This window comes from Hemiscyllium ocellatum, chromosome 21 (assembly GCF_020745735.1).
Source record: "Hemiscyllium ocellatum isolate sHemOce1 chromosome 21, sHemOce1.pat.X.cur, whole genome shotgun sequence".
NCBI classification, from domain to species: Eukaryota; Metazoa; Chordata; class Chondrichthyes; order Orectolobiformes; family Hemiscylliidae; genus Hemiscyllium; species Hemiscyllium ocellatum.
In genome coordinates, this window is record NC_083421.1 from 60482701 (window position 1) to 60495115 (window position 12415).

The window sequence follows — 12415 nt, forward strand, 5'->3', positions numbered from 1 at the left end:
TTATTAGAGGGGTACCGCAAGGATCTGTTTTGGGTCCACTGTTGTTTGCCATTTTTATTCCCTGGATGAAGGCATAGAAGGATGGGTTAGTAAATTTGCGGATGACACTAAGGTTATTACAGTTGTGGATAATCACGAAGAATGTTGTAGGTTACACAGACATAGATAAGCTGCAGAGCTGGGTTGAGAGGTGGCAAATTTAACGTGGAAAAGTGTGAGGTGATTCACTTTGGAAGGAGTAACAGGAATGTAGAGTACTGGGCTAATAGTAAGATTCTTAGTAGTGCAGATGAGCAGAGAGATCTCGGTGTCCATGTACGTAGATCCTTGAAAGTTGCCATCCAGGTTGAGAGGGTTGTTAAGAAGGCATACGGTGTGTTAGCTTTTCTTGGTAGAGGGATTGAGTTTCGGAATCATGCTGCAGCTGTACAAAACTCTGGTGCGGCCACGTTTGGAGTATTGCGTACAGCCCTGGTCCCCACATTATCAGATGGATGTGGAAGCTTTGGAAAGGGCTCAGAGGAAATTTATGAGGATGTTGCCTGGTATGGAGGGAAGGTCTTCAAGGAAAGGCTGTGAGGGATTTGAGGCTGTTTTCATGAGAGAGAAGAAGGTTGAGAAGTGACTTAATTGAGACATACAAGATAATCAGAAGGTTAGATAGGGTGGACAGTGAGAGCTTTTTTCCTCAGGTGGTGATGGCTAGCACGAGGGGACATAGCTTTAAATTGAGGAGTGATAGATATAGGAAAAATGTCAGAGGTAGTTTCTTTACTCAGATAGTAGTTGGGCCGAGGAACACACTGCCTGCAACAGTAGTAGACTTGTTAACTTTAAGGACATTTAAATGGTCATTGGATAGGCACGTGGACAAGAATGGGATAGTGTAGGTTAGATGGGCTTCAGATTGGTTACACAGGTCGGCGCAACATCGAGGGCCTGTACTGTGCTGTAATGTTCTACGTTCTATCTGTTGACTCCGACTTCTAGCATCTGCAGTCCCTACTGTCTCAAAGTCACAGGAGACAGCGAGTCACCCCTGTTTCACTTCAATTTAAAAATGCATACTCTGCTGAAGCTAGAACAAGCTGTGGTAGTTGTCCAGGAATCAAGGTGACTGGTAGCCAGCTGCAGGGCAAACTCCTAGTTCCTCTCCCAGTTCCCAGCAATGTTTGAGTTTGGACTGGTCCTGTCTTCCTCATAACACCCGATTTGAGGGACCAGAGCTGAGAATTTTCTAGTTAGGACCACTGCTTTGACAGTGACTGTCATTGAAATGCCAGGAGGAATACTAATGGAGAGTTGTATTTTGGGCCACTTACCAAACAGAGTTAAAATCTACCCCGAAGGCCTGTCTGAGCAAAACAAATTCATGCATTTCTGAGCATTAAGTGTTCTGTGAACTTGAACCAATTTTAGTTTTATTCTTTTGCTACACCCGTCCATTCTGTCATAATGTGTGTTTAATCTTTCAACAGTTGTGCACTTAACACTTCTTCTAAACTATAACCAAACAACCATTATCCCCACAGCTGTGAACCAGAGTCCCTGTAATCACTTCAGGATGGAACATGGAGTTTAATCTGCGTAACACACTAAGTCGCCTGCATTTTCACTCCAGGGGTGAGAAATCAGGAGCTGGGAATCACTGAGTCCCCAATCGCATGGAAAGGGGTTAAGGCAGTGGCGTAAGTGGGGGGCTGCATTTTGCTACCCAATTAAGGTTATCAGGCCGGACACCCAGAGGGCAGGTCTGTTAGGGAGTTCACAGCTCAAGAACAGCACGAGGCTGTGGAAGGCGGTGGGTAATTGTGGCATCATGCTGGACGACATACAACACTGTTCATTGTATTTTTCTTGTAAAAATATATTTGACAGTAAATTCTATAATATTCTATAAAACATTGAGAGGGTATTTCAGCAGAAAGGTGTTCTCGCTCCCCAGGCTACCCCAATTTCAAAACACTTGATGAGAAAATTCATAAAGTAGCGCCATATTGGGGTGGGGGTTATTTCATGGGGCAGACTCCCAATCAGGAAATTTGGGAAGGTCTGGGACTCCGGTCTGGGTCTGGAAGTCCCCACCATCCTCACCCCCTCCCCCAACCTCTGCAGCATTGGAAAATCCCAGGCGATATCCCAGGCGATATCACCTCAAACACGACTGTCAACAGGCGAAATGGTTTGCTACTCACTCCCAGCTACTGCTGCTCAGAAATCCAGCAAGGAGGCCTGCGTCATGACTGGAGAGGGGAAATCCGGCCGGCGTTCCAGTGCTTTAGGACATCCTTCCCGACCTTAGCTAGGAGCTGAAGGACCTGCGGGTTGGGAAATCCGTGATGATGGCTTTTACGGCACAACAGTGGACAGGACCAAGGGAGCATGCTGGCCATTCCACACAACAGGCCTGCTTCCCTACTGAAAACTCCAACTGTGTGGAATTCCCTTCCTCAACACAAATTGATTGCAGAATCTTTAACTATTTTTAAGGCAGAGATGGACGGGTTCCGAGTTCTTAAGAGAGATGAAAGATTATCAGGGGATGTGCAGGAATGTAGAGTTGAGGATAACAATCAGACCAGCCACAATCTTATTGAATGGGAAAGTTGGCTCGAAGGGCTGAGTGGCCTTCTTCTGTTCCTTGTACATATTATGGAGTTTTGATTGAAACTTCCTTTGGTTTTACCCAGTGCAGGAGTGAAACCCACTAAAACTGGCCAGTAAGATATACTGGTCTGGGCCATGTGACATCCTAGTAGGAAAAACTAGTAAAACTTGCAAATGATGCATACTGCTCCAGTTTGTCTTCTATATCTCAGAGCAGTCCTCCAGTTCGACCAGTACATTCAGTTCCATGTCTAGTGTACCATACATTCATTTTCAAGTATAGAGGACCAATACATTTGATTCCAAGGAGAGAGGATCATTGCATTTCAGTTCCAAATGTAGAGGACCAATGCATTTGATTCCCAGAGGAGCAGTAGATTTGATTCCCAGTATAGAACGCCAGTACATTTGATTACCAGTATTGTATAGAGGACCAGTACATTCATTTCCCAATATAGGAACAGTACATTTGATTCCAAGTATAGAGAACCCATACTTTTCAATTCCAAATGTAGAGAACCAGTATGTTCAATTCCCAGTATTAAGGGCCAGTACATTCATTTCCCAGTACAGAGGACCAGTACATTCGATTCCAAGTATTAAGAACCAGTACATTGAATTTCCAGTATTATGGACCAGTATATTCATTTCCAAGCTTTACTATTTTCATATATCCTGCAGGGAAAATAGTGGGAAAGTTGCAATGTCAATCTTAACTTGTTTGTTCTGTATTAACTGTGTGATATTTTAGTGATAAAACAGTGACATTTTAATGTACGCCTGAAGTACAGGAAGGTTTGCAGAAATTCCGAGGATTTTTACTGCCTATTTGTGGGGAGAAAATTTTTGATAATCCCGAAAGTGGGTGTTGGGCCGGTAATGCTCAGTAACCTGCACCCACTCTGTCTCCTGGGTGCTGCCTTTCTCCGTGAAATGCTACTAATGCGATCCCATGCTCACTATTCTCTGAGTGGCTCATGAAGGTGAGACATAGATCCCTGAGAAGCTAGCCACACTTAAAACTGGACCATGGGCTCAATTCAAAAGAAAGCTGCACCAATACATTTTGTTTTCTACTCAGAGACAGCACCATCTGAAGTTGTCATTGTTTTCTCTCTCTCTCTCTCTCTCCCCCTCTCTCTCTCTCTCTCTCTCCTCGCACTCTCAGGGTGAACCCGGCGATACTGGGAAGGTGGGAAAGGTCGGAGAACAGGTAACTATTAATTGTCCTGTTCTCAATGCGTGAACAGAATTGTTGCTGAACTCTGGTTAGCCTGTAGATACAGAAAGCACTGGAACAGCTCAGTAGGTCTAGCAGCATCTGTGGAGAGAAATCAGAGTTAACCTCGGTTCTGAAGAAGGGTCACTGGACCCAAAACATTAATTCTGATTCCTCTCCACAGACGCTGCCAGACCTGCTGAACTTTTCTAACAATTTCTGTTTTTGTTTTTGATTTACAACATCCGCAGTTCTTTCAGTTTTTATCTAGTCTGTAAATAGTTCATGTCTCAAAGATGCTGATGGCACCATTTTGAGTGCGTGGTCTGATGAAAATACATAACATAAATGACTGAGAATTTACAAATCTTGGCACATAAAAGGTGGCTTATGAAATGGCAAAATTCAATGTGCCAATCAAAAAAAAAGATTCTGGGGGCGATATTTGATGTTCAAATTGAGAGGTTTTTTTGAGTATTATGTTTGGATCTCAAATCCATTCAGATGAGACAGAAACTGAAATAATTTTCTCCTTTGGGACATACAGAAACTTCACTGCTCAATCCAGAGTCAACTAAAAGGCAGGCTTGGGAAATAGGCCACTGTTGGCCAAGCTGTATAGAATGTTTTATTTCCAGACTTTGTCTGGAGTGTTTGCACAAATGTTGTAATCATTGTGTACTTTTTTTTGTGCTTTTCGTTCACCATGCAGACTTCTGTAATTAAAGTTATTAAACATACTTCAGAGGTTACCAACAGCATACGATTGGGAGTATAATTATAGGCTGAGTGATACTTTTTGCTGTGTTGCTGTAACATAACATGTTCCCCTCCAAGCCACACACATGATCCTGACATGAAGATAACTTGCCATTCCTTCATTGTCCCTGGGTCAAAATTCTGGAATTCCATCCCTAACTGCACTGTGGATGTCCCTACACCCCAAGGACTGTAGCGGTTCAAGAAGGCAGCTCACCACCACCCACCCAAGGGACAGTTAGGGATGGGCTATGCCCTGACGCAAACATCACGAATTTAAAAAGCAGTCTAGTTTATTGACATGTGGCTCAGTGGTTAGCACTGCTGCCTCACAGTGCCAGGGACTCTGGGTTCAATTCCAACTTTAGGTGGCTGTCTGTGTGGAGTTTGCATGTTCTCCCCATGGGTTTCCCCCAGGTGCTCAAGTTTCCTTGATGTGCAGGTTATGTGGATTGGTCATGTTATAGTGTCCATGGATGTGTAGTTTATGTGGATTAGCCGGGGGAAATGCAGAAAAAGGTGGTCTGGGTGGGATGCCTTTTGTGTGGTCATTGCAGACTTGATGGGCCTAATGGCCGTTGCCCACACAGTAGGGTTTCTGTGATCTTACAATCGTCAGCGCTGTACAGAGGGGCATCCAGCTAAGATGAAGAGGTCTATGTCTGAGGTCTGGCATTTATCTGGGGGAGAGTCCACTGGGGAATCATTCCATGGCCAATGATGAGTTCTTCACTCTTCTTAGAATGGCAAATACCTGGCAACCACTTGCCTGCTCACTCTTTAAAGCAAACGTCGTCCACCTGTGGGTCCTAGCTGGAATGTACCAGAAAAATCCTGGCAAATTAAGTTTTAATTTGTTAAATTACTCCATTGTTCCTGTAGGTTTTCAGCAGTCTAAAAATCCCACCTCCACTCATTTCACAGGGGAGTGACAATAGGAAAGGCATGAACTCTTAGCCACTAAAAACAAAATCTCAGGAAAGTGAGGATGAAATTACTCCTGATTAGTAACTACTGAATGATGTGGTAATGACAGAAACAGAAGTGGCTGGAAGAGCACAGCAGGTTTGACAGCACCTGTGGAGAGAAATTAGAGTTAATGTTTCGAGACTGGTGATCCTTCCTCAGAACTGAGAGAATTAACTCTGATTTTCTCTTCACAGATGCTGTCAGATCTGGTGAGCTTTTCCAGCCACTTCTGCTTTTGTTTCTGATGTACAGCATCCTCAGTTCTTTCAGTTTATTTTAATATATGAACAACAGTTGAGTTTTCAAAGAAAATCTCTTACTTTTTTTAGAACTGTTACTTCCATCTTGGGTGACAATCAGAGGTTGAATGGAACAAGGAAATCACGCTCATTAGCTGCCTTTGTCATTACAGTCAGACTTGAATCATCATGGCAGAGTCTATGGCCTGTGATCTTTGATACTATTCCAGGGGAATTTTCCATTTGCTGTCCTTACTATTGTAATGCATGGAAATACTTTTTACAATCCACACACACACACAGATCCAGTCACTAGTCTACTTTATCTGTGAAATTTTTTCCTGAGGGCCGAACGGCCTGTACTGTGCTGTAATGTTCAATGCAGAGGGCTGTGGAGGCTGAGTCATTAAGTATATTCAGTGTTGGGATGGACAGATTTTTAATCGGGAATGAAAGGGAATGAATGAGAGATGGTTCCACAGAACCATATGAAATCTAGAGCATGGGGTTGCAGTATCAGAATAAGGGGCTAGATATAGGGGGGACGTCATGGCTCAGTGGTTAGCATTGCTGCCTTACAACACCAGGGACCTGAGTTCGATTCCACTGTCTGTGTGGAATTTGTACATTCTCCCTGACTCTGTGCAGATTTCCTCTGGGTGCACTGGTTTCCTCCCACAGTCAAAAAGATGTTCAGATTAGGGTGGATGGCCATGCTGAATTGCCCATAGTGTTCAGGGCTGGATGGGATATGCAGAGTTACAGGGATATGGTGGGTCTGGGTGAGATAATCTTTGGATGATTGGTGTGGACATGATGGGCTGAATGGCCTGCTTCCACACTGTAAGGATCTTGTGATATTTAGGATGGCGTGATGAAAAATTTCTTCACTCAGAGAATTGGGAATCTTTGGAATTCTGTCCTTAGGAAAGTCTGGGATACTCAATCATTGAGCATGTTTAAAGCAAATGTTGATAAAGGTTTGGATGTTAGGAGACATGGGGATATTTTGGGAATGTGATAAAAGGTCAGCCGTAATTTTATTGAACTGATGGACAACTTGAAAGGGTCCAATGGCTAACTCCTGCCCCTATTTGTTACATTCTTGTATTCTTGAAAACTGCTCATTTGGAAAACAGTACAAATGCTGCTTTGACTGAATCCCCAAATAGAAGGGTCGGATGTTTTAGTCCCTGTTATTCAAACTTTTCCATTTGTTTTCTTTTACAAGGGACAACCAGGATTCATGGGATCCATTGGCGAACTCGGAAAAGTTGGAGAAAAGGTACGTTAAGTTGCAGCCAACTAATGTTTAAAGCGAGTTATTGGAGGATAATAATGGTCTTAATGAGACTTGGGACATCAGTGTGTCTTAACGGATCTTTTTAATGAAAGGTAGACAGTTCAGTCTAACCTGGTAACTTTTTAAATTTGATTTATTATTGTCACATGTCTCTAGATAGAGTGTAAAGCTTTGTTTTGTGTGCAGTGTAGGCAGATCATATCAGAGTCTTGGAGATGCACAGCACAGAAAAGATCCTCCAGTCCAACTCGTCCATGCCGACCAGATATCCTAACCTAATCTAGTCCCCATTTGCCAGCACTTGGCCCATATCCCTCTAAACCTTTTCTATTTATATACCCATCCAGATGCCTTTTAAATGTTGCAGTTGTACCAGCCTCCACCACATCCTCAGACAGCTCATTCCAAACACGGACCACCCTCTGTGTGAAAAAGTTGCCCCTTAGATCCTCTTTTATATCTTTCCCCTCTCATCCTAAACCTATGGCCTCTAGTTCTGGACTCCCTCACCCCTGGGAAAAGACTACTTATCCTATCCATGCTCCTCATGATTTTATAAACCTCAATAAGGTCACCCCTCAGCCTCTAAATGCTCCAGGGAAAATAGCCCCAGCCTATTCAGCCTCTCCCTGTAACTCAAATCCTCCAACCCTGGCAACATTCTTGTAAATCTTTTCTGAAACCTTTCAAGTTTCACAACATCCTTCCTATAGGAAGGAGGCCAGAATTGCATGCAGTATTGCAAAGTGGCCTAACCACTGTCTTGTACAGCCGCAATATGACCTCCCAACTCCTATACTCAATGCTCTGACCAATAAAGGAAAGTATCCCAAATGCCTCTTTCACTATCCTATCTTTCTGCAACTCTACTTTCAAGGAACTATGAACCATATATTAGGGTAATAGAACAGAGCAAGGAATACAATATTATGGCTGTGGAGAAGGTGCACAGAGAGCAAGGTAAACATTAAATTTAAAGTGAGTCAGCTTCTGGAACTAGGGACTCGTCCCTGTGCCTCCGTCTTGTTAAAATAGAAGAAAGTGTAGATTGCAGATGCTGGAGAGTCAGAGTTGATAACGTGTGGTGCTGGGAAAAGCACAGCAGGTCAGGCAGTATCCAAGGAGCAAGAGGGTGGATGTTTCGAGTTTAACCCTTCTTCAGGACTGAAGGAAGGTTATGCCCAAAACGTAAACTCTCTTGCTCCTTGAATGCTGCTTGACCTGCTGTATTTTTTCCAGCAATCTTGTTAAAGTTCCAACAAGTTCTCAGTTTCACCCTCAATCTGAAGGTAATGCAGCCACTGAGCCACTGATACAGAATGATTCTGTGTCAAAAAGTGTGGTGCTAGAAAACCACAGCAGGTCAGGCAGCATCCGAGGAGCAGGAGAGGCGACGTTTTGGGCATAAGCCCTTCATCAGGAATATGGAAGGGAAGGCCCAAGGGAGCTGAGACTGGGATGAAGGTAGTTGGGAATGTGATAGGTAGATGAAGGTGAAGGGTGATGATGATAGGTTGGAGTGAAGGGTGGAGAAGATAGGGAAAAAGGAAGATGGACTAGGAGGACAGTTGAAGAAGGCGATGCCGAGTTGGAGTGTTAGATCTGGGATAAGGTGGGGGAGAGGAGATGAGGAAACTGATGAAATCAACATCAATGCCGTGTATTTGGAGAGTCCCAAGGCGGAAGATGAAGTGTTGCGGTTAGATATGAGCTTGCGGTATTACACTGATAGAAATTGAGAGGTTATCCAGGCATGTTAGTGTAAAGAATATAGCTAACTGCAGGGCAGCTAGAACCAGACTCGGTGCCCTCCAGAATGAGGAACTAACAGTGGTAAGTGACATAAAAGGAAACCCAATGTGTGGGCCCATTATAAAGATCGTTGCTTAACAGAATGTTACATAGTATAATAATGAGGGGCAGAGACAGGGTGACAGGAAGAAACTTCGCCCCTTGGTGAAGGGATCAATGACCAAGGGGCATAAATTGAAGGGAAGGGGCAGAAGATTTTGAAGGGATGTTAGGATGACCTTGTTCACCCATAGAGTGATAGGTATCTGGAACTCACTGTCTCTAAGGGTGGGAGAGACAGAAACCCTCATCGCAACTAAAACGTATTTAGATGTATACTTGTAATACCAAAGTGTACTGGGCTATGGAAAATGGGTTTAAAATAGTGAGTGGTTATTTTTGACTGACACAGACTCGATGGGCTGAAGGGCTTTTGTGGGTGCTGTAGACCTCCGTGACTCTATTTAGAGCACAGACTTGACCCTCTCAGCCCAACAGTCTCCTATCCCTCGTCATCCAACTCCATCAATGTATCCTTCAAGTGCTTATCTCACTTCCATGTTTGGAAAGAGTTTCTACTGAGCTTCACGGATAATGTGCATCAGTCATCTTAGTCATTTCCTCCTGTATCAGTGGTAACTCATTGGGCGTTGCTGTGATGTCTGAGTCAGGACCACATGTGATTGACCCCCAGAGATTTGAATACAGTCGCCTTAAGTTGATAACCCATTGCGATGTTAAGAGAGTGCTGCACTGTTCATAGTACTTATTAGTATGTCTCTCCTGGCAAACCACTGTAACGCCCATGGGGAATCACTCATTTATCTACCAGTGGAGCTCAGTGAGTGTCAGTTGCCGTAGTAACAGACAGTGGCCTGCCCAGCTGGAACTCATCACCTGAGAGCAGACCCAGGAAGCCAGAGCCTCTTGTGGCACGGTGGTAGTATCCCTAACTCAGAATCAGGAGGCCTGCGTTTAAACCCCACGTCCTCCAGAGGCATATAATATAATGTCTGACCACATTGAGTTAGCTATAAAGGGGCTGTTGTGGCTATATCCCTGCCCCGAACCAAGAGAGCTGAGTTCAAGTCCCATCTGTTCCAGAGATGTGTCATACTGTTTCTGATTAGAAAAATAGGCTAAATAAAAAAGAATTCAGACCCAGGGAGGGCTCGACTGATATGGTGGTAGTATCCCTACCTCTGAATCAGGAGGCATGTGTTCAACCTCCACCTTTTCTAGAGGTGTGGGATACCATCTCTGAGCAGGTTGATTAGGAACATATATGAAGCAGATCCAGCCCTCCAACTCCATTCTGATGTAGCCCATACCCCTCCCTCGCTTTGGTGGCTTGCATTGCCTGGATTGGGCTCTATCTGTAAATTTCTAATTAGCTTCACAGGTGATTTACTACTGGCAGTTAGTAGTTTCAGAAAAAAGTCATGGTGATTTGGTGGTGAGAAAGTGTTCTAGTTGTGTGTGATAACACCTCTGAATAAAAAAAATTCGCAGACACAGGGTGGGCTGTTTGTGGTAGTGGTAGTGTCCCTATCTCTGAGCCAGAAGGCCCAGAATCGCTGCACTTGCCCCATAGGTGTGTGGTAACATCTCTGAACAGGTTGATTGGGAAAACAAATACTCAAATAAAATGGACCCAATGTCTCCAATCTTCCCTCCCCTACCCCAGGCAAAAGCAGCTCCAAAACCCTAGCAGAGTAGCACAACCCAAGCACCACGACCCCTGAAACGAGCGCCATGACCCTGATTCTCACTCGAGCATCACATTCCCTAACCCGAGGACCACATCCCTGATCCCTGACATGAGCACCATGACCCCTGACACAAACACCATGACCCCGACCCTAACCCAAGCACTACATCCCTGATCCCTGACTCGAGCACCACGACCCCTGACACAAGCACCAGGACCCTGACCCTAACCCAAGCACTACGTCCCTGATCCCTGACCCGAGCACCACGACCCCTGACACAAGCACCATGACCCTGACCCAAACATCACAATCCTTAGCCCAAGCACTACGTCCCTGATCCCTGACCCGAGCACCATGACCCCTGACAAAAACACCATAACCCCGACCCTAACCCAAGCACCACGTCCCTGATCCCTGACTTGAGCACCATGATCCCTGACACAAGCACCATGACCCGACCCTGACCCTCACCCGAGCATCGCAATTGCTAACCCGAGCACCATGTCCCTGATCCCTGACCCGAGCACCATGACCCCTGACACAAATGCCATGACCCTGACCCTAAACCCAAGCACCACGTCTCTGATTCCTGACCCGAGAACCACGACTCCTGACGCAAGCACCATGACCCCGACCCTGACCCTGACCTGAGCATCACAATCCCTAACCGGAACACCACGTCCCTGATCCCTGACCCAAACACCATGACCCCGACCCTAACCCAAGCACCACTTCCCTGATCCCTGACCCGAGTACCATGACCCCTGTCAAAAGCATCATGATCCTAACCCTGACCCTGACCCGAGCATCACAATCCCTAACCTGAGCACCACGTCCCTGACCCCTGACTCGAGCACCATGACCCCGACACAAGCATCATAATCCCGACCCTAACCCGAGCACCACGTCCCTGATCCCTGACCCGAGCACCATGACCCCTGACATAAACACCATGACCCTGACCCTAACCTAAGCACCACGTCCCTGATCCCTGACCCAAGCACCATGACCCTGACCCTAATCCAAGCATCACGTTCCTGATCCCTGACCTGGGCACCACAACCCGTGACACAAACACCATGACTCCAACCTGACCCTGACTCGAGCATCACAATCCCAAACCCGATCACCACTTCCCTGATCCCTGACCCGAGCACCACAACCCGTGGCACAAACAACATGACCCCAACCTGACCCTGACCCGAGCATCACAATCCCTAACCCGATCACCACTTCCCTGGTTCCTGACCTGAGCACCACAAGGCCTGACTGAGCATTATGACCCTGACCCTGACCCAAGCACCAGGACCCTTGACCTGAACACCGTGACCATGACCCCTGACCCAAGCAGTGCATTACTGAGCCCTGACCCAAGTACAGTGATCCCGACCTCTGACCTGAGCACCATGACCCCTGACCTAAGCCAACCGTCCCTGACCCGAGCAGAGTTCCCCGCCCCGACAAGACATGGCCTGTGTCCTTGGTTATTGAACCGTGATTTGCTCACTTTCCCTGCTTAGAGCAAACATAGAACTCAGTGCAATCGGGGCAAACACACCCCCTCAGCAGCTGTCACTTGTTAGAAACACTTGTGGCTTGTACATGAATGTAAATAATCTCTTGCCATACCTAATAAGTGTTACAATTCTGCATTTGGCTGGAGACTTTTATGGGTGCAATACGCCAAAGCAAAATGTGACATTTTCACTATATTTTCTGTGATGTCAGAATTGAACTGTCTTGTAATCTACTTATAAATAATTTATGAATCGGTGTACTTTTGCAAATAAAATCGTACACAGAACCATTGCCTGGT

The 12415-nt window shown here is 45.5% G+C and overlaps 1 protein-coding gene across 2 annotated transcripts in view; it reads left to right on the plus strand.

The window, feature by feature from the left end:
• The window catches only part of LOC132825922 (collagen alpha-1(XXVII) chain-like), a 593955-nt gene that overhangs the window by 378871 nt on the left and 202669 nt on the right, over nt 1-12415 (plus strand). For both annotated transcript variants that reach the window (XM_060841558.1, XM_060841557.1), the window contains exons 24-25: nt 3776-3820; nt 7025-7078. In XM_060841558.1, the coding sequence (XP_060697541.1) occupies nt 3776-3820; nt 7025-7078 (99 nt within the window). The remainder of the gene's footprint in view (nt 1-3775; nt 3821-7024; nt 7079-12415) is intronic.